Below are 26,562 nucleotides of genomic sequence, written 5' to 3' on the forward strand. Positions count from 1 at the left end.
CTGCGGGCGGCTAACATGCGGGGAGGACTAGCTCTGTGCTGGGCGTCCCCCCGTATGTCAGAGAATCTGATGGTAGATGTGCTAAATTTAGCACGTCTACGATCAGGTCTGAATCATCCCCATGGAACAAAAAAAGGCCCAAATTATGTGATTTTAGTTTTGTTTGTCAATTTTTGAAAACAAAAAACAAAACCAGCCACGGCGGTTTGGCAAAAACCAAATACAAAGCCGGATGACGAATCAGGGACAAATCCAGCAAAAATGGTCTTCTGCACATCTCTAGTAGTAATCTAATATCACATTGAGTTTGCTAGCATTGTATGCCTAGGTATGTGCTGATATGAGACACTCCCTTTATCTCCTGTTTGGGGTATTCAGAGTTTAATTAATTATTCCTGTAGTTTAGCTGGTCATTCAAAACTTCGGCTCAGTGCTACCATATGGTCCCTACTGGTCTGCACGTTTGCACTGATGTTGCTTGCTGACTGGTAGCTGCATTAGAAGTTGTTGCATTCCACAGGAGGAGCTAGCTGCATATATCCAGTTTTGCGTTCCACATGAGATGTACAGTTCGGGAGCACCAGTGCCACGTTTTACACATGGTACCCTGAGGTTACCAGCAGAGAGGTACATCTCTGCCTGACCGATTACGTGACTTAAGTGTTGAACAGTGTAATGTTTTTTGTTGCGATTTGGCCTTTGGGACCTTGTGTTAATATTGTTGCTATAGGAAGTGATACCACTACCAGGCAGGCCATGTGATCCAAATTAAACTACTGTACATGTAGTTTGCCGGCTTTTTGCACATTATTCTGTTGGTATAAACATACTTGCCTACGCTCCCTCATTCTGCAGGAGACACCCTGAAATAGAAGCAATCTCCCTGACTCCCTGAATAGTCCAGCAATCTCCCTGATTGCACCTTAACCCCTTTGTGCAGCTGTTACATTCTTGGGGGGGGGGGGGGGGGGGGGAATAAGTCAAAGATACATACATTCAAAAGGGAACATCAGTACCATTTCCCTGCATTGGTTATAAGACACAATGACCCTATGGCTACATGCATTTTAAATAAAGTATCTCGTGGCCACTTACTGTATATGGAACCTCTTGTAAAGCACAATACACAAATAGATTCTGCAAAATATAAGTCTTTTCTTCAACAAGTAGATCTTACTAACTTTGGGGCTCATTTACATGTGGATGTAAGTCATTTTTATGACACGCCTCTCAGATATAGCAGTACACGTCCGCACTGATAGGTGTTACTTTCACATCTCCCTGAAATGCTTTTTCAAAAGTAGGTAAGTATGCTTAAAGTCGGGTTCTGTTGTATAACCTGGGCAGAGTCAAGGTCCGCAGAAGCATGACCGGAACACCAACTGTCAGTGCAGTGCTATACGCTGGAAGTCCAGCTGCACTAAGTGAGTTTAATTCCACTCATACTGTATAGTCATTTAAGACTGGTTGGTATTGGGTGACCGGTGGCCGGATCCCGTCTGTCAGAAGGCCAGCGGGGGTGGGGGGCAATAGTCCCTGTTGCTCGGCATGTCAACCGGCGGGCTAGTGAGTGTTCGAGATGCCGGCGCTGGTATTGTGACCGCAGGTCACATAACCGCATCCCTTTTGGACTTGAGGAGCCTGCACACTGCAAGCATCTGGTTGTTCATTTATTGTTCCTCTCCCTGATGTTAGATGGAGACCATACATACCTCAGCCCTTTCCTAGGTCACTAAGCTGTACAATAGTGAAAATGTGATATAAATTCATACAGTAGTTTCTGTGTGATGCCAGAACGTACAGACAGACTAAATTTCACGTTTTTTTTGTGGGGTTTTTTTTTGTCTCAATGGTCCATAAACAGTCCCTAGAAGTATAATTCTCAACAAAAAATGTCTATGTACAGACACAACCCTTACAGTTTTATTATGTATAGATTTTTATTGTTGGGTGTCCCTATTTATCTTTGGCTATGTAAGGCTTTGTGTGAACCCAATTTCCACTATTATGTTTATTACTGTTAGTGTTTCAGTGATAACCTCATTTAAGGACAAAACAATGATAAAATTGGAGTAAACCTGTGAAAAGCACAAACATTATCCGATTGGTCTGATTCTTTATATGTTACAGCTGTGTTTTTCAACCACTGTGCCGTGGTACACTAGTGTGCCCTGAGCAGTCTCCAGGTGTGCCGCCATAGAAGCACAGCCAGGTCCGTCGGTGTTTTGCCGCTACTGAGGCCCTGGAACGATCAATACTGGTGGGTTTAGTGGTTGCAGAGCCAGTTCTGATTTTGGGCCCGGGCAGTGTTGGGCTCTTCTGGCTTTCTCAGATGTGGCTCAGGCGTTGCCTATGGAGAAGCTGCGACATAATATCCTAGGACACGCAACTGCACCATGCATCACCATTATATTTGAGTGTCTTGGCAATATTTTAACTTGTTCAGTGTGCCGCCAGTTGTTAAAGGTTTGAAATCTCTGCTCGAGATGTTGTGCAGTTCCCACCAATGTGTGTCTCCATAAGCACACAATATATCACATCTGTACCCCAGAGCTGTCCACTTCCCATTATGCGTACGGCTTACATCAGCAGAATGGGCTCCTGGCTTTCACATAATCCCCCTTATCACAGGTTCAACAGATATAACAAGTTTATATGGAGATGTTGTCTGACGTAAGTACTGATAGCCCTTAGCAAGCAAAAGGCAACTTAATTTTTGCTAATATGTTTTGGTGTTTTTATGTTTAGGTGCATTTTTTATATTTCTTTACATTCCCTGAGACTTTACTCATTACATATGAAATAATGTCCAAGAGTTGATTGTTACTCTGCCACCATAAGAAGATCTGTATTCTGTGCTTTGAATTAAAGGCCAGCAGTGTTTATAGGGTCCGGCTAATAGTCGTGGCTTATGCGATAGCAGAGTATGCACTAAGCAAAGAAAACTGTAATTAAAACCTCAACATAAGCAATTTATACTAATTTTATGAAACCTACTTTTTCTGCCAGCTGTAAAGTTGAACAGAACACTCATTTTTTATTTTTGTGCTTTATAGCTGAGAACAAGTTTAGACTTTTTCTTTCTCCTGGCTGCATTTGAAGCCCCCAGGAGCATAAACCTCTATATTCACATTAGGAATAGATCCGTGTGTTCTTTACAAGGGGAAACAGAGTATACTGCCAGATGCCAATTAATAAGAGCATCTTGAGACTTCCTGAGCACTGGATAATATCCGTTGTTGAGGGATTAGTCTGTGCTACTGTAACTCAGCAGGTGAGACCCTTCTGTGTCAGCCAGCGCTATAAGCCTGTATCTGTTTTTCCCGCAGGTGCGTGCGTATCCTGGGTAAGCAGGAAAACATCAGGGTGATGCAGCTTGCCTTGTTCCAGGGGGTGGCCAAGAAGCATCGTGCTGCTACTACAGTGGAGATGAAGGCCTCCGATAATCCCGTCCTCATGAGTATTCAGCCAGACCCCACCATCGTGTGCACCGCCTTTAAGAAAAATCGCTTTTATATGGTTGGTGCCGTATACACCGCAAATGTTTATGTCCAGCAATGTACTTTGAATTTGTGTCTTAGTAGCTGCATCAAATGCTTAATGGTTCAAAGAACTATTAGAGCATCTTTTCTATCAAACAGATTAATGATCCTAGCTAACCTGCAGATAATCCTACCAATAGATAGTTATTGCGAACAACATTCCATAGTATGTAGATGTTCAGTTGTTAATGGAACTCATCTAACATTCAGTTAAAACCTTTTTATAGGAATGTATTCTAAAGTTTGTATTATCTTTTTTGTTTATTGGTCACAAGTAGACATTAAAACGAATACTGTAAACAGTATAAATAATACACACTGAAGGGGAGAATGAGAGAAAATATGAGGAGCACTGATAGTGAGGATAGTGCATGGGGAGAACAAGATGGAAGAGGGCCCTCCCAGGGAGGTGGTGAGCAGGGAATGAGACAATGGGGTATATTTACTAAAGTGCAAGTTTTTAGAATTGGAGAGGTTTCCTATAGCAACTGATCAGATTGTACTTATCATTTATCTAGCACCTTCTAGACAATAATAACTAGAATCTGGTTGCTGTGGGCAACATCTTCACTTCTAAAAACCCACACTTTAATAAATGTGCCCCTTTGTGGCCGAAGGAGAGGTGTTAGAAGAGCTGCTAGGTGTTGGTTAAAATATGTTGTTTTTGGGGAACTTTTAAAGCTGGTGGAAAGGCGATCTTGGCAAAGGAATGTGTTAAAGAGCAGGTGGGCGCTGTGGAGGTCTTGGGGGTGGGAGGAAGTGACCAGAAAAGAGGTGCGGCAACAAGGCGCAGTGGAGAGGACAGGAAGAAGTGTGGAGAGGTTGGAGATGTAGGTGGGGAACGAGTTATTTAGTGCGTTTATTTCAGATATTTCTATACAGCTTTTGTTCTATATTCTCAAATGCCAGTTTTACTCGCTCTGGGAAACCAAGGAGAGTAACGATCTGTCATTTTGGATTTTTAGTTTACCAAGCGAGATCCCGAAGACACAAAAAGTGCAGACTCCGATAGAGATGTTTTCAATGAAAAACCATCAAAGGAAGAAGTGATGGCAGCCACACAGGCCGAAGGGCCGAAACGTGTCTCTGACAGTGCGACCATTCACACCAGCATGGGGGATATTCATGTCAAACTGTTTCCGGTTGAGTAAGTGTCTTAAATGTTCATTCTGTATCTCACTATTTGAAATGACAGATATTAGTAGTCACTGGTTTCCTGTGCCTGCGATAAAATCGATGTTCCTGTGCCCCATGCTTACATATGGTCACGGAACGCCGTCTTTTAATAGTCATATAATTTGCAGCAGGGAGTGCATTATCCCATGTATAAACTAGTAGTCTCACGTAAATTGTAATTTTTTTTTTTTATTCTTACCGCTATTTAGAGCACCTATACGGAGCCTGTATATGGTATTATGGTATAAAGCAACTCTATCAAGTTGTCACCTTTGTTTTAGTGCCGCTTCTGTGCTCTAACTCGTAGATGGTCCCCGACCTTCTGAATGATACACTCCCACACTTGCAGCTGTTTCTCTGTATTATATGAAACCAATGACTTCTGCATATGTTGTTAGGCTGTGACATACATCAAAAAAGCAAGCCACACAGTCATATCATTATTTTAATGCAGATGCCCCAAGACGGTGGAGAACTTCTGTGTGCACAGCCGCAATGGTTACTACAACAGTCACGTGTTTCACCGACTCATAAAGGTTAGTGCATGGCATGTTCGTCTGCAGTACATCTATGTAGCATTGTTAAGGCTAGTAGTAAAGGCTGCATTGTTTTTTATCATTTGAGTAGAAGAGTTTTGTTTTTTTTGTGGGCTTTTTGCTTTCTTCATAAACGTATTGGGGCACGATTCAGATGTGCACACATCTATGAGACTGCTCTGTCACCATACCCCTGTGTAAAATAACAGTAATATACCCCTGTGTAAATAACAGTAATCCTTACCAATGCACACTTGCTCCAGCCCTTTACCTGGTGGAAGATATCCAGCTGGAAATAGACTGATCTCCGCGTACATACAATTTTCAACATGCCCTCACTTGATTTAGCCGAAATGCGAGTGCTCTTCTGCCACCAGCTGCAGGGGGAGTTGTGTTTGCATGTATGTCTCAGAGTCACTGGCGTTTCTATAATGGGTGCAGTGTGTGCGGTGCACACCGGCCCCTGAGTCCAGAGGGGGCCCCCACCGCACACGCTGCGCCCATTTTCTAAATACTCGCCCCTCCGGAGTCCCGCGGTGATGTTCACGGCGGTATTAAAACTCTGTGAAAATGGCCCAGCCGTTTTCACTGAGTTCTGCACATTAGAGAAATCTCATTGAAAATGGCCGCCGCGCCATTTTCCCGGAGATCTGCGCATGCGCAGTAGAGTCTGAGCGCTCTGGTGCTTAGACTTTCAGCGCTGCCGGCAGAGAGGAGAGGGCCTGAACGCAGGAGGCTGCACCCGCGTCTCCTCCTCTCTTAAAGCGCCCCTGCTCAGAGTAGTCACTAGATGAGTACGGTCAGCTACGGGGTGCGCATTGCTAAAAACAGTAACATCCATCCGCTAAACTGAATGTGGTGGAACCCTGTTTCTTCCCTCATTGTCACGGTCTCTTTTTTTTTTTTTCTCACATTTTCCACTAGACCAAAACAGAAGGAATTCATATTTTAGCCAGTGCATCTCCATTGTGGGTTAATCCATGTGGAGAGGTTGCTTGACCATTTTTTAAATATAATATAATTTTTGTGTGTGATGACCCTTGTAAGTTAGTAGTCAGAATCCACCATTACTTTATTTTACCTTCATATGAAGATGGCGGCCATTTTCGTATCATGGCGTATGACATTTTTCATTGTTGCCGACTCTTGGGGTAAATGCAGTATCTCAGCTTAGAAAAGTCATAGAAGGCTAGGATAAAAACTCTTATTTTTAGCACATTTCAAGCTACATATTTTGTCATATAGCTATTTCCCTACCTGACTTTCCTGATGACTGAAATTTAAACCCAAAGTTATTTGTCAGGTGTAAAAGGTCTGTATTTTGGATTGTAGTTCAGTGGGAAGGAATACAATTTCAGAGCTGTAATTTTTGGGGGAATAGCTATATACTGAGATTTCGAGTTATTTATCTTGTCACTTTTTTTTTTTTTTTTATTGGCGCACTTTGAAATTGCTAGTCTTTCTGTTTTTCACCTAAATTGATCTCTAATATCTCTGTTGGGGGACCTCGCCCCCAATAATCATTCTTGGCCCCTGTGTGCCATGTAGCTCGCGCGTGGTAAGCCTCTGTGTAAGGCGGACTGCAGCACGAGTCATAGGGCGAGTTAATCTGCATCTGTGGATTGCTCGGATCACTGGCACAGGACCCCAACTGTTGTAAAGGTTTGCTGAGGCAAGAGGTATGTAAGTTGCATCTTCTGTAAGCTTTGTACAGTATTACTAGTTATGTATCTGCCTGGGGCGGCCCATGTTGTACAGCCAATATGCGCAGCAGAGTTTTTCTTTCAATGTTCATTCATTTGTGTTCTAAAAGGAGATCAGCGCAGTTTTATTTTACTGAAAGTATGGGGTTTGCTTGTGGCAGCACCCGCTAGCTTCTCCTCTGAACCGATTTAAACCATAGTGTAATATCACAATCTCTTTTTCATCCACTAGGGGTCACTGGAGTACTCTTGGGATATGGATGGTGTTAGCAAGGACTGGGCACTGAATATTCAAATTTCAGTGACTCTCCTCCCCTCCATACTCCCAGAATACCTCAGTGTTTTTTCGGTGCTCACATGGACAGGAAGCACAAGTGTGGACCTCCAGAGGGGGACATACATTTTTTTACTTTTAAATATTTTTGTTTTTATTTTTTATACATAACAATCCTTTCCCAGCTTACACAAAAGCTCTGGGTACGGAATTATAGAAGCTGCTGCGTGCAGCTCTTGGCGTGTTGGGCCTCACAAAGGAGCCCCCTCACAGCCACAAGCAGCTCAGCTAACAACAGCTGAGGCTGCAGAAAGGACTAGATGGAACTTGTTGGAGAAGCCCCGTCAGAGTCCAGGAGCACTGGATCGCAGGTATTTATGCCCGGGGCGGTCAGCTCCCGCTGCCGCCCCGCCGGGTGTGGTACTGCGCACCGCCATACTGTTCGCCGGCCGTTACTTCCCTGCTGCCTGCCTCTTGTCACAGGCTCAATAGCGCCCGCACTACCCGCCGCTCCCGACCCGCCGGCCAGTGTAACAATCCGGCGCAGAGGGGAGCCAGAGAGCCCGTCACAGCTTCATGCCTGTTGCCGCCGCCCGCTCATACATACCGCAGAACGGGAGCTCACGCTGGGTGCAGCGCAGCTGAAGGGGGGGACAAAATGCCCACAGCAGCAGTGCTAGTCAGGCTGTTAAGCCAAGATATAAGTATTACATATGTTGCATTGTATTGAAAGGCTACAGTATATGCATTATATTGTGAACTGCTGCTTGCTATGACAAAGGCTGCATTATATTGTGCACTGCTGCTTGATATGAGAGAGGCTGCATTATATTGTGAACTGCTGCTTGATATGAGAAAGGCTGCATTATATTGAGACAGGCTGTTTTATATGAGAAAGGACCATGGTTTTAAGTGCATGTCTTTATAACCTAGTATACTATGTTATACAATGTAAGCACATGGCTGGAGGCCATTTTAACCATGCTTCCTGTTTCTTCTTCCAGGAAAAGGCTGTCCTACAACAATACTCCACCGGATGGCATAGGGGTGTTGGTAGGACTTTTGGATCAAGTTCCTATAGTCTGGTCACGTGCACTGCCTTCAGCAGTACAACATAATGAATAAGGCATCAGCAAACACAAAATGCAGTGTAACTGCACTGTCTGTCAGTGTATGTTGTCTACACAAAATGGGCGCTGCTCGACAACAGGTGCCCTTATGGAGTCAAAGAAAAGGATGTACCTGGTAAGTACCATAATCCTATTTTTGCTGTGAGGTGGATTAATGCAGAAACAAGAACCACAAAGTATTTATTGGCTGTGGTTACAAAAAAAAACAAGAAATAGCCACATTTGTTTTTTTGTTCACTTTTCTGCAATTTCATTTAAAACGAAACACGGCAAGAATTGAGGCTCGGGTGAGACCGAAACAGATACCAAAGGGTCTCAGTCTTTGCACAGGTCCCAGTTTAGTTCAGGTCACAATGGTCTTATAATTTCCCAGTTTCTGCTATATTGCATCCTGACGACTGCGCAGGGTGAGCATGAGGAAGGAAATTGGGCCACCAGTCACATCAGGGCGGTACGTCAGTCTCTGATTTTTACGGACACTGAAGAACCGCTGACAAATAATAAGGTGGTATTTACTAAACGACAGAGATCTTTAGTGTGTTTTCAGAGGCAGGCCAGAATCCGCATAAACTGGTTTCTATACCTCGCCAGTTTAAGTTTAGTTACCAGTTTCCAACAGTCTGTGACATCTACATGTGAGAGTCCGCCAATGGTGGATTCCTCTGTGTCAAAACTTACAAAACAAATTAACCAGTACCAACTGCTACTACGCTTCAAGACCCGTCAGAGCATAAGCTAAAACTCCATGTATACAGCAGCAGGGGTGCTACTTAGATCTAGTTTGGTTGGAATTTGGGTACATAAGGCGGTGATTATATTGAACACCTCCAAGCCGACCACTTTATACTTCTTGCTGATCACATCGGTGAAGCTGCTGAGTATTTATGTGCAGCTTCTACGGACGTCTGTCAAGTCAGTTCTCGCTTTTCAGCGTCACTAGTTTCGGCACGACGGGCTCTCTGAAAGCATTACCTTCCGCTGACAGGAAGTTTAATTCTAAATAAGAGACCTCAGCCTTTTCGAGGCTGTGGTACAGGAACAACCACACCTAATAGATGTGGTAGAGAACGTGGTTTACACCAAGAAGCCTGGGACATGACGTGCTCCCAGCCCATGTCTAAGTTCTGGAAATCGCAATTCAGTCGCTGCTAGATTCAGCAGTTTGTTTCCAGTCCCTGTTCACTAACAAGATCAGGGTTATTACTCCAGTTTTTGTAGGACCAAAGCCAGATAGCTCGGTCAGACCAATATTGAACTTAAACAGTCTCAATCAGTACGTCTCTTACTACAGATTCAAACTGGAATCCCTGCGGTCTGTATTTGCATGTTTACAGCTACAGGATTGCAGTTTGGCCGCTTCGTCAGAGGTTCTTGCGTTTGCACTACGGCGAAACCATTACCAGTTTCAGACTCTACCGTTTTGGCCTCTCGTCAGCAACTCGGGTAGTCACCAAACGTATGTTTGTGATGATAGCTCATCTCAGATCACTGGAAGTGATAATAGTTCCGTACTTGGACGATCTACTCATCAAAATTCCGTCTCAACAGATGATCCTCCAACATGCGTTGCTAACGTACAATGGTACAAGTTCAGCCCGGTTGGATTGTCAACTTCAGGAAATCACATTCAATTCCTAGAAATGATTCTCGATACGGTAGATCAACTAATTGACCTACCAGAACACAAAGTACAGAGTATTCGTCATCTGGTACAATTAGTGCTGAAGCACGCACAGTCTCTGTACATTTGTGCATTCGATTGTTAGGAAATATGGTGGCAGCTTTCGAAGCGCTTCAGTTCGGAATATTTCACTCGCGTCCTTTTCACCCGGAGGTGCTCGCACAGTGATCGGCCTCACATCGGCAAATTCACCGGATGGTGATGTTTCCACGGGCCAGAGTATCTATACTCTGGGGGCTCAAAGTACACACGTTAACCGCAGGAAAACGGTTCGGCGTCTGCAATTGGATAATTCTAACAACGCGAGTCTCAGAGGTTGGGGAGCTGTGGTTCAAAATTGTCAGCTCTAGGGTCTCTGAGCAGATCACGAAAGATTGCTGTCTCTAAGTCCTGGAACTCAAGATACTTTACAATGCGCTACGACAAGCAGTGCACAGGCTTCGGTCTCAGACTGTCCAAGTGCAGTCAGACAACGCGACGGCGGTCGATTACATCAACAAAGAAACGAGAAGCCGCATGGCCATGTGGAAAGTAGCTCGAATCTTCAATTGGGCCGAGCATCACCAAGTGATATTGTCGGCAGTGTTCATTCAGGGAGTGGACTACTAAGAGGCAGATTATCTACGCAATCGGGATTTTCATCCAGGAAAATGGTCATTAAATCTAGAAGTGTTTCACATATTGGTCCAGAAGTGGGGTTACCCTCAAGTGGATCTGATGCCATCTCGCCACAATCACCAAATGCCCAGTATGTGTCCAGAACGCGAGATCCAAAAGCGGTGGCTATGGATGCTCTCACAATCGCGTGGCCGTACAGCCTCGTGTAGCTGTTTCCACCGTTTTCCGCTGCTCCCTCTGTTGCTACAACTGATCAAAAGACAGTCCGCCACAGTCATACTAGTGGCGCCTCATTGGCCTCGGAGAGCTTGGTTCTCGGATCTCCGCGGACTACTTGCAGACGATCCTTGGCCACTCCCACTACGTCCGGATCTGTTACAACAGGGTCCGTTCCTTTACCCCGATTTAGCGCGGCTGCAGTTGACGGGGTGGGTGTTGAGACCGCCCTCTTAAGGAAAGAGGGCATTTCAGAATCTGTTATACCAACCAGGTTACGAGCTAGGAAGCCAGTTACGGCAGCTCATTATTACAGAATTTGGCGTGCCTATATCGGTTGGTGTGAAGCTCGGAAGTTTCCGACATCATCATTCAAGTTATCCCGTCTTTTGTTATTTCTACAGACGGGGTTAGATGGAGGACTGCGTTTATCTACACTAAAGGTGTAGGTCTCTGCTTTGTCAATTTACTTTCAAAAAACGTTTGGCTCTATTGCCGTCTGTACACACTTTTCTGCAAGGTGTCCTCAGAGTACAGCCTCCATTCATTCCACCTACAGCGCCATGGGACTTGAATCTGGTTTTAGATTTCTTACAGTTGTCATATTTTGAACCCTTACAGCAAGTGGATATTAAGTTTCTCACTTGGAAATCATTTTTTCTTCTAGCCTTAGCTTTGGCAAGGCGTGTTTCAGATTTGGGTGCCTTGTCATGCAAGCCACCGTTTTTGGGGTTTCATGATGACAGAGCGGAACTTCGGACGAATTCCGTGTTATTGCCAAGGGTAGTGTCATCTTTTTCACATCAATCAACCAATGGTAGTTCCTGTGTGAACAGGTAATTCGGGAACTTTGGATGTGGTACGCGCATTACGCGTTTAGGTATCCCGAACGTCTACAGTTCGTAAGACTGATACGTTGTTTGTTTTCTATCATGCTGCCAAGATGGGTTGGCCAGCTTCTAAGCAGACATTTTCCAGATGGATAAAACTGACCATACGTCAGGCTTGCCTTCATGCTAGGTTACAGCCGCCTACATCAGTAACAGCTCATTCCCCACGTTCTGTGGGAACTTCATGGGCAGCTGGTCGTGGAGCTTCTACGACGCAGCTTTGCTGTGCGGCTACATGCTCATCAGTGCACACGTTTGTGCGCTTGTACAAGTTTGATACGTTTGCGGCATCAGCATATAGCTTTGGCCGCTTAGTGTTACAGGTGCCAAACAGCTCTCCCGCCCACAGGGGAAGCTTTGGTACGTCCCAAGAGTACTCCAGTGACCCCTAGTGGATGAAAAAGAAAATAGGATTTTGGTACTTACCAGGTAAATCCTTTTCTTTGAATCCATAAGGGGCACTGGACGCCCACCCAGAGCAGTTTGACCTGGTTGTGGTAAGTTCAGTGGATCTTATGGTAACACATTCTCACCGATTTATCGGTTATGGTGTCAACTAGTTAGTTGTCAGTTACGTTATGTGTCAACTTTATTGTTGTCCGTTACGTTATAATGTTATAGGTAATTCTCCATTGTTAATTCTCTCTATCCTGTTCGCCTCAGAAAAAAACACTGAGGTATTCTGGGAGTATGGAGGGGAGGAGAGTTACTGAAATTTGAATATTCAGTGCCCAGTACTTGCTAACCGTCCATATCCCAAGAGTACTCCAGTGCCCCCTATGGATTCAAAGAAAAGGATTTACCTGGTAAGTACCAAAATCCTATATATATATATATATATATATATATATATATATATATATATATATATATATATATATATATATATATATATATATATATATATATATATATATATATATATATATATATATATATATATATAATATATAATATATATATATATATATATAATTTTTTTTTTTTTTTTGTGTTTTGGAAGTTTTGTGGAATATAAACCTATGTTTTGTACTCTGTTGTAGAAGTCATTTTGGATGATGGGCCTAATTCAGACCTGATCGCTGCGCTGCGTTTTCGTACAGCGGGTGATCAGGTCTAAACTGCGTATGCACCGCAATGCGCGGGCGCGTTGCACGGATACAAAGCTGATTGCCGCTCAGTGATGGGTTTGCGCGAAGGATCCATTCGCACAGGCGTTTGCAAGGAGATTGATGGGAAGAGGGCGTTTGTGGGTGTCAACTGATTGTTTCCTGGTAGTGGTTGGAAAAACACAGGCGTGTCCAAGCGTTTGCAGGGAGGGTTTCTGACATCCATTCCGGTCCCAGGCGTGTTCACAGTGGCTGATTAAGTTCTGGGCTACTGAGAGACTGCACAAAATCTGTTTGTACATCTCTACTACACATGCATTCGCACACTTGCAAAGCGAAAATACACTCCCGTATGGGCGGCGACTATGTGATCGCATCGCTGCAAAAATCCCCTAGCGAGCGAACAGGTCTGAATTAGGCCCAATAACCTTTTATTACGTATATAGGATACAGCACTGATATTTTTACTTTTTTTTTTATAGCTTGGAAGCCTATAACAAACCCGCATATTTTTTTATTTTTTCTTCACTTAGGGCTTCATGATTCAAACAGGAGACCCTACTGGCACAGGAATGGGTGGAGAAAGTATTTGGGGTGGAGAGTTTGAAGACGAGTTCCACTCCACCCTAAGACATGACCGTCCCTATACTGTCAGTATGGCCAATGCTGGTGCTGGTACCAATGGCTCCCAATTCTTCGTAACAGTAGTGCCAACTGTAAGAACACTTTATACTTGATGGTCTATATTCTATAAAGTCATATAATGCTCTACTTCCTGTACTGCAAAGTGCCGGTTTCGTAGTTCTGACATAAACTTGAACACTAGTATGTTATATGTTTGGCTGGGCAAGCTGCAGGTTTGAATGATTTTTCCTTGTTTTCTGTCATGTTAACAATCTGACACACTGCGGCATTTATCTACAGCCGTACAAATAGGTGTAACAATTGTTAAATATTGAGTTAATATACAACAGATGGTGGCGGTGTGCTTTGTAACATTATTCTAGTGATAGATCCTCTAGTAGCTAACCTTTATAAGTACAGGCCTAAGCATTTATCTTTCTCTAACGTCCTAGTGGATGCTGGGGACTCCGTAAGGACCATGGGGGATAGACGGGCTCCGCAGGAGACAGGGCACTTTAAGAAAGAATTAGGAATACTGGTGTGCACTGGCTCCTCCCTCTATGTCCCTCCTCCAGACCTCAGTTAGAATCTGTGCCCGGACGAGCTGGGTGCACTTTAGTGAGCTCTCCTGATCTTGCTGATAAGAAAGTATTTTGTTATGATTTTTTATTTTCAGAGAGATCTGCTGGCAACAGACTCTCTGCTACGTGGGACTGCGGGGAGAGAAGCAGCCCTACTAACTGCGGATAGGTCATGCTTCTTAGGCTACTGGACACCATTAGCTCCAGAGGGATCGAACACAGGAACGCACCCTTGGTCGTCCGATCCCGGAGCCGCGCCGCCGTCCCCCTCGCAGAGCCAGAAGCCGGCGTGAGAAGCAAGATGACGTCAAAAGCGGCGGCAGAAGACTCCTGTCTTCATATAAGGTAGCGCACAGCACTGCAGCTGTGCGCCATTGCTCCCACATTAAACCCACACACTCCGGTCACTGTAGGGTGCAGGGCGCAGGGGGGGGCACCCTGGGCAGCAATTAAGTACCTCTTGGCATAAAAGGGCATATATACAGTTGGGCACTGTATATATGCATGAGCCCCCGCCATTATTTTACACAAAATCACGGGACAGAAGCCCGCCCCTGAGGGGGCGGGGCTTCTTCCTCAGCACTCACCAGCGCCATTTTCTCTCCACAGCTCCACTGAGAGAAAGCTCCCCCGGCTCTCCCCTGCAGATTCACGGTAGAAAGAGGGTAAAAAGAGAGGGGGGGCACATAAATTTAGCGCAATATCATTATATACAGCAGCTACTGGGTAAACACTAAGTTACTGTGTAATTCCTGGGTCATATAGCGCTGGGGTGTGTGCTGGCATACTCTCTCTCTGTCTCTCCAAAAGGCCTTGTGGGGGTTCTGTCCTCAAATAGAGCATCCCCTGTGTGTGTGGTGTGTCGGTACGCTTGTGTCAACATGTTTGACGAGGAAGGCTATGTGGAAGCAGAGCAGGTGCAGATGAATGTGGTGTCTCCGCCGACGGCGCCGACACCTGATTGGATGGATATGTGGAAGGTGTTAAATGATAATGTAAACTCCTTGCATAAAAGGTTGGATAAAGCTGAAGCCTTGGGACAGTCAGGGTCCCAACCCATGCCTGATCCTACAGCGCAGAGGCCGTCAGGGTCTCAGAAGCGCCCACTATCCCAAATTGTTGACACGGATATCGACACGGATTCTGACTCTAGTGTCGATGGCGATGATGCAAAGTTGCAGCCTAAAATGGCTAAAGCCATCCGCTACATGATTATAGCAATGAAGGATGTATTGCACATTTCAGAGGTAAACCCGGTCTCTGACAAGAGGGTTTATATGTTTGGGGAGAAAAGGCAAGAAGTGACTTTTCCCCCTTCACATGAATTAAATGAGATATGTGAAAAAGCTTGGGATTCTCCTGATAAGAAAATGCAGATTTCCCTACTGTTACTTATGGTGTATCCTTTCCCGTCAACGGACAGGTTACGCTGGGAATCCTCCCCTAGGGTAGACAAAGCTTTGACACGCTTATCTAAGAAGGTAGCCCTGCCGTCACAGGACACGGCCACCCTAAAAGATCCTGCGGATAGAAAGCAGGAAGGTATCCTGAAGTCCGTTTATACACCTTCAGGTACACTACTAAGGCCGGCGATTGCGTCGGCCTGGATGTATAGCTGTAGCAGCATGGACAGATACTCTGTCTGAGGAGCTTGATACCTTGGATAAGGATACTATATTGCTGACCCTGGGGCATATAAAAGACGCTGTCCTATATATGAGAGATGCCCAGAGAGACATTTGCCTACTGGGCTCTAGAATAAATGCAATGTCAATTTCTGCCAGAAGGGTCCTGTGGACTCTGCAATGGACAGGTGCAGGTGATGCCGACTCAAAGAAGCACATGGAGGTTTTACCTTATAAGGGTGAGGAATTGTTTGGGGACGGTCTCTCGGACCTAGTTTCCACAGCTACGGCTGGGAAGTCAAATTTTTTGCCATATATTCCCTCACAACCTAAGAAAGCACCGTATTACCAAATGCAGTCCTTTCGATCACAAAGAGGCAAGAAAGTCAGAGGTGCGTCCTTTCTTGCCAGAGGCAGGGGTAGAGGAAAGAAGCTGCAAAATACAGCTAGTTCCCAGGAACAGAAGTCCTCCCCGGCTTCCACTAAATCCACCGCATGACGCTGGGGCTCCACAGGTGGAGCCAGGAGCGGTGGGGGCGCGTCTCCGAAATTTCAGCCACCAGTGGTTTCGCTCACGGGTGGATCCCTGGGCTATACAGATTGTGTCTCAGGGATACAAGCTGGAATTCGAAGTGATGCCCCCTCACCGTTACCTCAAATCTGCCCTGCCAGCTTCCCCCATAGAAAGGGAAGTAGTGTTAGCGGCAATTCACAAATTATATCTTCAGCAGGTGGTGGTAAAGGTTCCCCTCCCTCAACAGGGAAGGGGTTACTATTCCACAATGTTTGTGGTTCCGAAACCGGACGGTTCGGTCAGACCCATATTGAATTTAAAATCCCTGAACATTTACCTGAAAAGGTTCAAGTTCAAGATGGAATCGCTCAGGGTGGTCATTGCAAGCCTGGAAGAGGGGGATTTTATGGTGTCTCTGGACATAAAGGATGCTTACCTGCATGTCCCCATTTATCCACCTCATCAGGAGTACCTCAGATTTGTGGTACAGGACTGTCATTACCAATTCCAGACGTTGCAGTTTGGTCTGTCCACGGCACCGAGAATATTTACCAAGGTAATGGCAGAAATTATGGTGCTTCTGCGAAAGCAAGGAGTTACAATTATCCCATACTTGGACGATCTCCTCATAAAGGCGAGGTCCAGAGAGCAGTTGCTGATCAGCGTAGCACACTCTCGGGAGGTGTTACAACAGCACGGCTGGGTTCTGAATATTCCGAAGTCACAGCTGATTCCTACGACGAGTCTGCCCTTCCTGGGCATGATTCTGGACACAGACCAGAAGGTGTTTCTCCCGGAGGAGAAGGCCCGGGAGCTCGTGACTCTGGTCAGAGACCTCTTAAAACCAAAACAGGTGTCGGTGCATCAATGCATGCGAGTCCTGGGAAAGATGGTGGCGTCATACGACGCCATTCCCTTCGGCAGGTTCCATGAGAGGACCTTTCAGTGGGATCTGTTGGACAAGTGGTCCGGATCGCATATTCAGATGCATCGGCTGATCACCCTATCCCCCAGGGCCAGGGTGTCTCTTCTGTGGTGGCTGCAGAGTGCTCACCTTCTCGAGGGCCGCAGGTTCGGCATACAGGACTGGGTCCTGGTGACCACGGATGCAAGCCTCCGAGGGTGGGGGGGCAGTCACTCAGGGAAGAAACTTCCAGGGGCTGTGGTCAAGTCAGGAGACTTGTCTGCACATCAATATCCTGGAACTAAGGGCCATATACAATGCCCTGAGTCAAGCGGAGCCTCTGCTTCGCAACCAACCGGTGCTGATTCAGTCAGACAACATCACCGCAGTGGCTCATGTAAACCGCCAGGGCGGCACAAGAAGCAGGGTGGCAATGGCAGAAGCCACCAGAATTCTTCGCTGGGCGGAGAATTACGTGCAAGCACTGTCAGCAGTGTTCATTCCGGGAGTTGGTAACTGGGAAGCAGACTTCCTCAGCAGTCACGACCTCCACCCGGGAGACTGGGGACTTCATCAAGAAGTCTTTACACAGATTACAAATCGATGGGAACTGCCACAGGTGGACATGATGGCATCCCGCCTCAACAAAAAGCTACAAAGGTATTGCGCCAGGTCAAGAGACCCTCAGGCGATCGCTGTGGACGCACTAGTGACACCATGGGTGTTCCAGTCGGTTTATGTGTTTCCTCCTCTTCCTCTCATACATAAGGTGCTGAGAATCGTAAGAAAAAGAGGAGTGAGAACAATACTCATTGTTCCGGATTTGCCAAGAAGGGCTTGGTATCTGGAACTGCTAGAAATGCTCACAGAGGACCCATGGCCTCTGCCTCTCAGACAGGATCTGTTGCAACAGGGGCCCTGTCTGTTCCAAGACTTACCGCGGCTGCGTTTGACAGCATGGCGGTTGAACGCCGGATCCTAGCGGAGAAAGGCATTCCGGATGAGGTTATTCCTACGCTGATAAAGGCTAGGAAGGACGTGACAGCAAAACATTATCACCGTATATGGCGAAAATATGTTGCTTGGTGTGAGGCCAGGAAGGCCCCTACAGAGGAATTCCAGCTGGGCCGTTTTCTTCACTTCCTACAGTCGGGAGTGACTATGGGCTTAAAATTAGGGTCCATTAAGGTCCAGATTTCGGCCCTATCCATTTTCTTTCAAAAGGAACTGGCTTCTCTTCCTGAAGTTCAGACGTTTGTAAATGGAGTGCTGCATATTCAGCCCCCTTTTGTGGCACCTTGGGATCTTAACGTGGTGTTGAGTTTCCTGAAGTCTCACTGGTTTGAGCCACTTAAGACCGTGGAGTTAAAATATCTCACGTGGAAAGTGGTCATGCTATTGGCCTTAGCTTCGGCTAGGCGTGTGTCAGAATTGGCGGCTTTGTCATGTAAAAGCCCCTATCTGGTTTTCCATATGGACAGGGCAGAATTGCGGACTCGTCCGCAATTTCTGCCGAAGGTGGTGTCATCCTTTCATTTGAACCAACCTATTGTGGTGCCTACGGCTACTCGTGACTTGGAGGATTCCAAGTTACTAGATGTAGTCAGGGCTTTGAAGATTTATGTAGCCAGAACGGCTGGAGTCAGGAAAACTGACTCGCTGTTTATCCTGTATGCAACCAACAAGCTGGGTGCTCCTGCTTCAAAGCAAACTATTGCTCGCTGGATCTGTAACACGATTCAGCAGGCTCATTCTGCGGCTGGATTGCCGCATCCAAAATCAGTAAAAGCCCATTCCACAAGGAAGGTGGGCTCTTCTTGGGCGGCTGCCCGAGGGGTCTCGGCATTACAGCTTTGCTGAGCAGCTACTTGGTCGGGTTCAAACACTTTTGCAAAATTCTACAAGTTTGATACCCTGGCTGAGGAGGACCTTGTGTTTGCTCATTCGGTGCTGCAGAGTCATCCGCACTCTCCCGCCCGTTTGGGAGCTTTGGTATTATCCCCATGGTCCTTACGGAGTCCCCAGCATCCACTAGGACGTTAGAGAAAATAAGATTTTACTCACCGGTAAATCTATTTCTCGTAGTCCGTAGTGGATGCTGGGCGCCCGTCCCAAGTGCTGACTTCTTCTGCAATACTTGTGTATAGTTATTGCTTAAATAAGGGTTATGTTATGGTTGCATCAGGTTTGTTTGATGCTCTGTTGTTGTTTATACTGTTAACTGGGTAAGTTTATCACGAGTTATACGGTGTGATTGGTGTGGCTGGTATGAGTCTTACCCTGGATTCCAAAATCCTTTCCTTGTACTGTCAGCTCTTCTGGGCACAGTTTCCTTAACTGAGGTCTGGAGGAGGGACATAGAGGGAGGAGCCAGTGCACACCAGTATTCCTAATTCTTTCTTAAATAGATTTACCGATGAGTAAAATCTTATTATTCCAACCCTCCATATGTGCAAGTAATTCCTAGCTGACCAGTCTGTTGTTCTGCAGCAGGGGTCTGGGTGATAGAGTAACACAGCTCTGTACAATACTGAATATTCTTTGTGACTGTAAATTCCCTTTCTCTTACATCCTAGAGGATGCTGGGGACTCCGTAAGGACCATGGGGTATAGACGGGCTCCGCTGGAGATAGGGCACCTAAAAAGAACTTTGACTATGGGTGTGCACTGGCTCCTCCCTCTATGCCCCTCCTCCAGACCTCAGTTACATTCTGTGCCCAGAGGAGAAAGGGTACAATGCAGAGAGCTCTCCAGAGTTTTCTGTTTTGAAGAATTTGTTAGGTTTTTTATTTTCAGGGAGTCCTGTTGGCAACAGGCTCCCTGCATCGTGGGACTGAGGAGAGAGAAGTAGAGCTGGCTTGTCAAGTTGGGCACTGTTTCTAAGGCTACTGGACACCATTAGCTCCAGAGGGAGTCGGAACACATGTCTCTCCTGGGGTTCGTCCCGGAGCCGCGCCGCCGTCCTCCTCACAGATGCCGAAGATAGAAGCCAGGTGAGTATGAGAAGGCAAAGACATCAGGCGGCAGAAGACATCAGAGCTTCATGAGGTAAGCGCGCAGCGGTACGCTGCGCGCCATTGCTCCCAGTACACACACACAAGCAGGCACTGAAGGGTGCAGGGCGCAGGGGGGGGGGGGGGGGGCGCGCCCTGTGCAGCAAGTTTCCTCATCTTTTGGCAATATAAAGCAGGATTAGGCTGTGGGACAGTAAATCCTAAAATCCCTCGCCATTTTTTATATAGAATTACTGGGACTGAAGCCCGCCATCGGGTGGGCGGGGCTTGATCTTCAGTACTAACCAGCGCCATTTTCTCCACAGAAACTGCATGAAGATACGCTGGCTCCCTGATCTCTCCCCTGCTGAACTTCACAGGCTGGAAAAAAAGAGGAGGGGGGCACTTTGGCGACGCATATATATATATATATATATATATATATGTGTATATATATGTGTATATATATATATAAGCGCTATCTGGTAATATATATATTCCAGTGTTTTTAAGCGCTGGGTGTGTGCTGGCATACTCTCTCTCTGTCTCTCCTAAGGGCCTGGTTGGGGTTTTGTCCCCTTTTAGGTTAATCCCTGTGTGTGTGGGGGGTGTATGTACGTGTGTGTCGACATGTCTGAGGCGGAAGGCTTCTCCAAGGAGGAGGTGGAGCAAATGAGTGGTGTGTCCCCGTCGGTTGTGCCGACTCAGGATTGGATGGACATGTGCCATATGTTGAATGCAAGTGTGGCATCTTTACATAAAAGGCTTGATAAGGCTGATTTAGGGGGAAAATCAGGGGGTCAATCCTCGGATTGGACCGCCTCACAGGGCCCGTAGGGGTCTCAAAAGCGTCCCTTAACACAAGACACTACTACCGACACGGATTCTGATTCCAGTGTCGACTATGACGAAGTAAAATTGCACCCTAGGGTGACTAAAACCATTCAGTGTATGATTGTGGCAATAAGGGATGTCTTGCAGATTGAGGATGAACCCTCGGTTCCCGACACAAGGGGGTACACATGTTTAACGGAAAGAAACAGATTATTCATTTTCCCACATCTCATGAATTAAATGATTTCTTTGGAAAAGCTTGGGAGACTCCGGAAAAGAGACCGCAGATCCCCAAAAGAATTTATATGGCATACCCCTTCCCTAAACAGGACAGGGAGATTTGGGAATCACCCCCCCTGTGGACAAGGCCCTGACGCGCTTGTCCAAGAAAGTGGCGCTACCGTCTCCTGACCCTGCGGCCCTTAAGGACCCTGCAGATCGCAGGCAAGAAACTACCTTTAAAGTGTATTTATTCTCATATGGGTGCTGTGCTAAGACCGACAATTGCGTTGGCATGGGTGTGTAGCGCAATTGCAGCTTGGACAGATGAGCTGACAGATCACTTTGATAATATGGATAAGGATACTATATTCTTAACTCTAGCCCATATAAAAGACGCAGTCTTATTTATGAGGGATGCTCAAAGGGACATTGGATTGCTAGCTTCTAGGGCCAATGCCATGTCTATCTTGGCGAGAAGATCCTTATGGACTCGCCAATGGACGGGTGATGCGGATTCCAAAAAACATATGGAAGTACTACCCTATAAGGGTGATGTATTGTTTGGGGATGGGCTGACGGACCTGGTTTCCACAGCTACAGCAGGTAAATCAAATTTTTTACCATATATTCCCCAACAGCAAAAGAAAGTACCACCCTATCAGATGCAGTCCTTTCGGTCGCACAAGTCCAGAAGAGGTCGGGGATCCTCTTTCCTTGCCAGAGGTAAAGGCAGAGGCAAAAGAGCACCTGCTTCGGCAGGTGCCCAGGAACAAAAGTCCTCCCCGGCTGCTCCAAAACCCACAGCATGACGCTGGGGCTCCCCTGAGGGAGTCCGCATCGGTGGGGGCACGTCTTCGACTTTTCAGTCAGGCCTGGGTCAGATCAGACCTGAATCCCTGGGTGTTGGAAATAGTTTCCCAGGGTTACAAACTGGAATTCGAGGAGGTGCCCCTGCGCCGATTTTTCAAATCGGCCCTACCAGCTTCCACATCGGAAAGGGATGTAGTGTTAGCTGCAATTCAAACGCTGTGTATACAGCAAGTGATAATCAAGGTTCCCATGCACCAGCAGGGAAGAGATTACTACTCAACCCTATTTGTGGTCCCGAAACCGGACGGTTCGGTCAGACCTATTTTGAATCTGAAATCCCTAAACCTGTATATAAAAAGATTCAAATTCAAAAGGGAATCACTCAGAGCGATAATAGCCAACATGGAGGAGGGGGAGTTTATGGTGTCTCTGGACATAAAGGATGCGTACCTTCATGTCCTCATATATGCCCCCCATCAGGAATACCTGAGATTCGCTGTACAGGATTGTCATTACCAATTTCAGACGTTGCCATTTGGACTTTCCACGGCCCCGAGGATTTTCACCAAGATAATGGCGGAAATGATGGTGGTCCTGCGCAAGCATGGAGTCACAATTATCCCATACTTGGACGATCTCCTGATAAAAGCGAGATCGAGAGAGAAATTGCTGAGCAGTGTGGCGCTCTCTCTGAGAGTGCTCCAGCAACACGGTTGGATTCTAAATCTACCGAAGTCACGGTTGAGTCCGACAACTCGACTACCGTTCCTAGGTATGATACTGGATACGGAACAAATGAAGGTCTTCCTCCCAATAGAGAGAGCCCAGGACATCCAGAACATGGTCAGAGACCTGCTAAAACCGAAAAGGGTGTCAGTTCACCAATGCACTCGAGTTCTGTGAAAAATGGTGGCGGCCTACGAGGCCATTCCCTTCGGAAGGTTCCATGCAAGGACATTTCAATGGGACCTTCTGGACAAGAGGTCCGGGTCCTATCTGCACTTACATCGGAAAATAACTCTGTCCCCAGGAGCCAGAGTGTCTCTCCTGTGGTGGTTGCAAAGTGCTCACCTGCTGGAGGGTCGCAGGTTCGGAATTCAGGATTGGATCCTGGTTACCACGGACGCGAGCCTCCGAGGATGGGGAGCGGTCACACAAGGAAAAAAATTTCAGGGACTTTGGTCAGACCAGGAGTCCTGTCTACACATCAATGTGGTATAACTCAGGGCCATTTACAACGGCCTTCGACAAGCGGAGAGTCATCTTCGAAACCTACCGGTTCTGATTCAATCAGACAATGTCACAGCAGTGGCTCATGTGAACCGCCAAGGCGGGACAAGAAGCAGAGTCGCGATGGCGGAAGCCACCAGGATTCTTCGCTGGGTGGAAAATCATGTAAGCGCTCTGCCGGATGTCTTCATTCCGGGAGTGGACAACTGGGAAGCAGACTTCCTCAGCAGACACGATCTCCATCCATCCATCCAGGAGAGTGGGGACTTCATCAAGAAGTCTTTGCAGACATAACACGTCTTTGGGGAATTCCTCAAATAGACATGATGGCGTCACGCCTCAACAAAAAACTTCGGAGGTATTGTGCCAGGTCTCGGGACCCTCAGGCAGTGGCTGTAGACGCTCTAATAACACCGTGGGTGTTCAAATCGGTCTACGCGTTTCCTCCTCTTCCTCTCATCACAAAAGTGTTGAGGATCATAAGACGAAGAAGAGTACAGACGATACTCGTTGTCCCAGACTGGCCTCGAAGGGCCTGGTACTCGGATCTACAAGAGATGCTCACAGGAGATCCCCTGCCTCTTCCTCTGAGGGAAGACCTGTTGCAACGGGGGCCCTGTGTATTTCAAGACTTACCACGGTTACGTTTGACGGCATGGCGGTTGAACGCCGAATCCTAGCGAAAAAGGGGATTCCGGAAGAGGTCATCCCTACTTTAATAAAGGCTAGGAAGGAGGTGACCGTAAAACATTATCACCGTATCTGGCGAAAGTATGTGTCTTGGTGTGAGACCAAGAATGCACCTACGGAAGATTTTCGTGGATATGGGCCTGAAATTAGGCTCTGTTAAGGTACAGATTTCGTCCCTCTCGATTTTCTTGCAGAAGGAATTGGCTTCTCTTCCAGAAGTCCAGACATTTGTAAAGGGAGTGCTGCACATCCAGCCCCCTCTTGTGCCTCCAGTGGCACCATGGGACCTGAACGTGGTGTTGCAGTTCCTAAAATCACACTGGTTTGAACCGCTTAACAAGGCTGAGTTGAAATTTCTTACCTGGAAGGTGGTCATGTTGTTGGCCTTAGCATCAGCAAGGCGAGTGTCAGAATTGGCGGCTTTGTCACACAAGAGCCCCTACTTGATTTTTCATGTGGATCGAGCTGAATTGAGGACACGTCCGCAATTTTTGCCTAAAGTGGTTTCTTCATTCCATATGAATCAACCTATTGTGGTGCCTGTGGCTACAAGTGACCTGGAGGATTCCAGATCCCTGGACGTAGTCAGGGCCTTAACGATTTATGTAGCCAGGACGGCTAGAATTAGGAAAACAGAGGCTCTGTTTGTCCTGTATGCTGCTAATAAGATTGGCGCACCTGCTTCGAAGCAGACTATTGCTCGCTGGATCTGTAATACGATTCAGCAGGCTTATTCTACGGCTGGATTGCCGGTACCAAATTCGTTTAAGGCCCATTCCACTTGGAAGGTGTGTTCTTCTTGGGCGGCTGCCCGAGGCGTCTCGGCATTACAGCTTTGCCGAGCGGCGACTTGGTCGGGGTCAAACACTTTTGCTAAATTCTACAAGTTTGATACACTGGCTGATGAGGACCTAGCGTTTGCTCAGTCGGTACTGCAGAGTCATACGCGCACTCCCGCTCGATTGGATGCTTTGGTATAAACCCTATGGTCCTTACGGAGTCCCCAGCATCCTCTAGGACGTAAGAGAAAATAAGATTTTAAACCTACCGGTAAATCTATTTCTCCTAGTCCGTAGAGGATGCTGGGCGCCCGTCCCAGTGCGGAAACTCTGCAAGACTTGTATATAGTTGTTGCTTAAATAAGGGTTATGTTACAGTTGACATCGGTCTTGGACCGTTGCTGTTATTGTTCATACGGTTAACTGGTTTTGTATGATCCAGGTTACGTGGTATGCTTGGTGTGGGCTGGTATGAATCTTGCCCTTGGATTTCTAAATCCTGCCTTGTAGTGTCCATCTCCTCTGGGCACAGTTCTCTAACTGAGGTCTGGAGGAGGAGCATAGAGGGAGAAGCCAGTGCACACCCATAGTCAAAGTTCTTTTTAGGTGCCCTATCTCCTGCGGAGCCCGTCTATACCCCATGGTCCTTATGGAGTCCCCAGCATCCTCTACGGACTAGGAGAAATAGATTTACCGGTAGGTTTAAAATCTTATTTTTTCTTTAAGAGGGTATTACATATATATTATTTATTTATTAACAGTTTCTTATATAGTGCAGCATATTCCGTTGCGCTTTACAATTAGAACAACAGTAATAGAACAAAACTGGGTAAAAACAGACAGACATAGAGGTAGGAAGGCCCTGCTCGCAATCTTACAATCTATATTTAAAACCACAATTCTGTTGTATAATACTAGATCTACCCAATGCATGCGGCTTTTAGTTCATCTGATATTAATGTTTTAATTGACACAAATGTCCCTGGATGTCCTATAGGGACTGTTAATTATATCTACGTTTAAAAGTCTCACAGCATTTCTCCTAACCAGCCTGGTCTTCCCTGATACATAATACATGTGTATAACTCTTCACTGCATATTGGCAGGTAGTGAGCACACTCCAGTTACTGCTGGCTGGCTGTCATGTCAGTATGTTCCTGCTCCCTCCCCCGTGTAGTGGGTAATGGGGTGTTTCTGACCCAAGTTATCGCTCATATCTGTCTCCTCTCTCACAGCCTTGGCTAGACAACAAACACACAGTCTTTGGGCGGGTAACCAAAGGAATGGAAGTAGTCCAGAGGATCTCCAATATGAAGGTTAACCCGAAGACGGATAAACCTTATGAAGACATCACTATCATTAGCATCACTGTCAAGTAACATGTTTTTAATCCTGTGGTATATGTACATAAGTGATTGTGATTTTATATATTGTTGAGTGCACATTCAATTGACAGCGTTGACTATATTTTATTAAAAAAAAATGTAAAAAAATCTGTGTACTTGTGTTTGTTTACTAGGTTGTATTCATTTTGGGTGGCCGGTTATAAGCGACAGTGTCACAAGAGCTAGAAGTAATTGTGTGCTGTATTTCTGTTATGGATATGAACGTGTTTAGGAAAGATAAACTGTGAAGTAACAATAGTGAATCTTTCTGACATAACGCCAATGCTGGGTCCACACTGGCCGTGAGCCCATTGGCAGGTGTGTATCCCCGATATGTCTGTGAATGACGTTGCTCTCAGACATACATACAGTGTATCATGTCTGCTGCACAGGTGATGCCAGTTGGGAGCTGACTTCACAGCTGGGTGGGCAAATTCAAATGCCCACCCAGCTGGTGATCAGTAAAGGTCTACAATTACCTTGATGTGTCCCTCAG

General features: G+C 46.3%; 1 protein-coding gene across 1 annotated transcript in view; it reads left to right on the forward strand.

Moving 5' to 3' along the window:
* PPWD1 (peptidylprolyl isomerase domain and WD repeat containing 1) overlaps positions 1–26,163 on the forward strand; it is a 90,566-nt gene extending 64,403 nt beyond the window's left edge. Inside the window, exons 7-11 of the mRNA XM_063963164.1 lie at positions 3,330–3,519; positions 4,508–4,689; positions 5,173–5,254; positions 13,409–13,591; positions 25,917–26,163. Coding sequence (XP_063819234.1) covers positions 3,330–3,519; positions 4,508–4,689; positions 5,173–5,254; positions 13,409–13,591; positions 25,917–26,060 — 781 coding nt within the window. The 3' untranslated portion in view covers positions 26,061–26,163. The remainder of the gene's footprint in view (positions 1–3,329; positions 3,520–4,507; positions 4,690–5,172; positions 5,255–13,408; positions 13,592–25,916) is intronic.
* Positions 26,164–26,562: the final 399 nt, after the last annotated feature.

This window comes from Pseudophryne corroboree, chromosome 1, assembly GCF_028390025.1.
Source record: "Pseudophryne corroboree isolate aPseCor3 chromosome 1, aPseCor3.hap2, whole genome shotgun sequence".
Lineage (NCBI taxonomy): Eukaryota > Metazoa > Chordata > Amphibia > Anura > Myobatrachidae > Pseudophryne > Pseudophryne corroboree.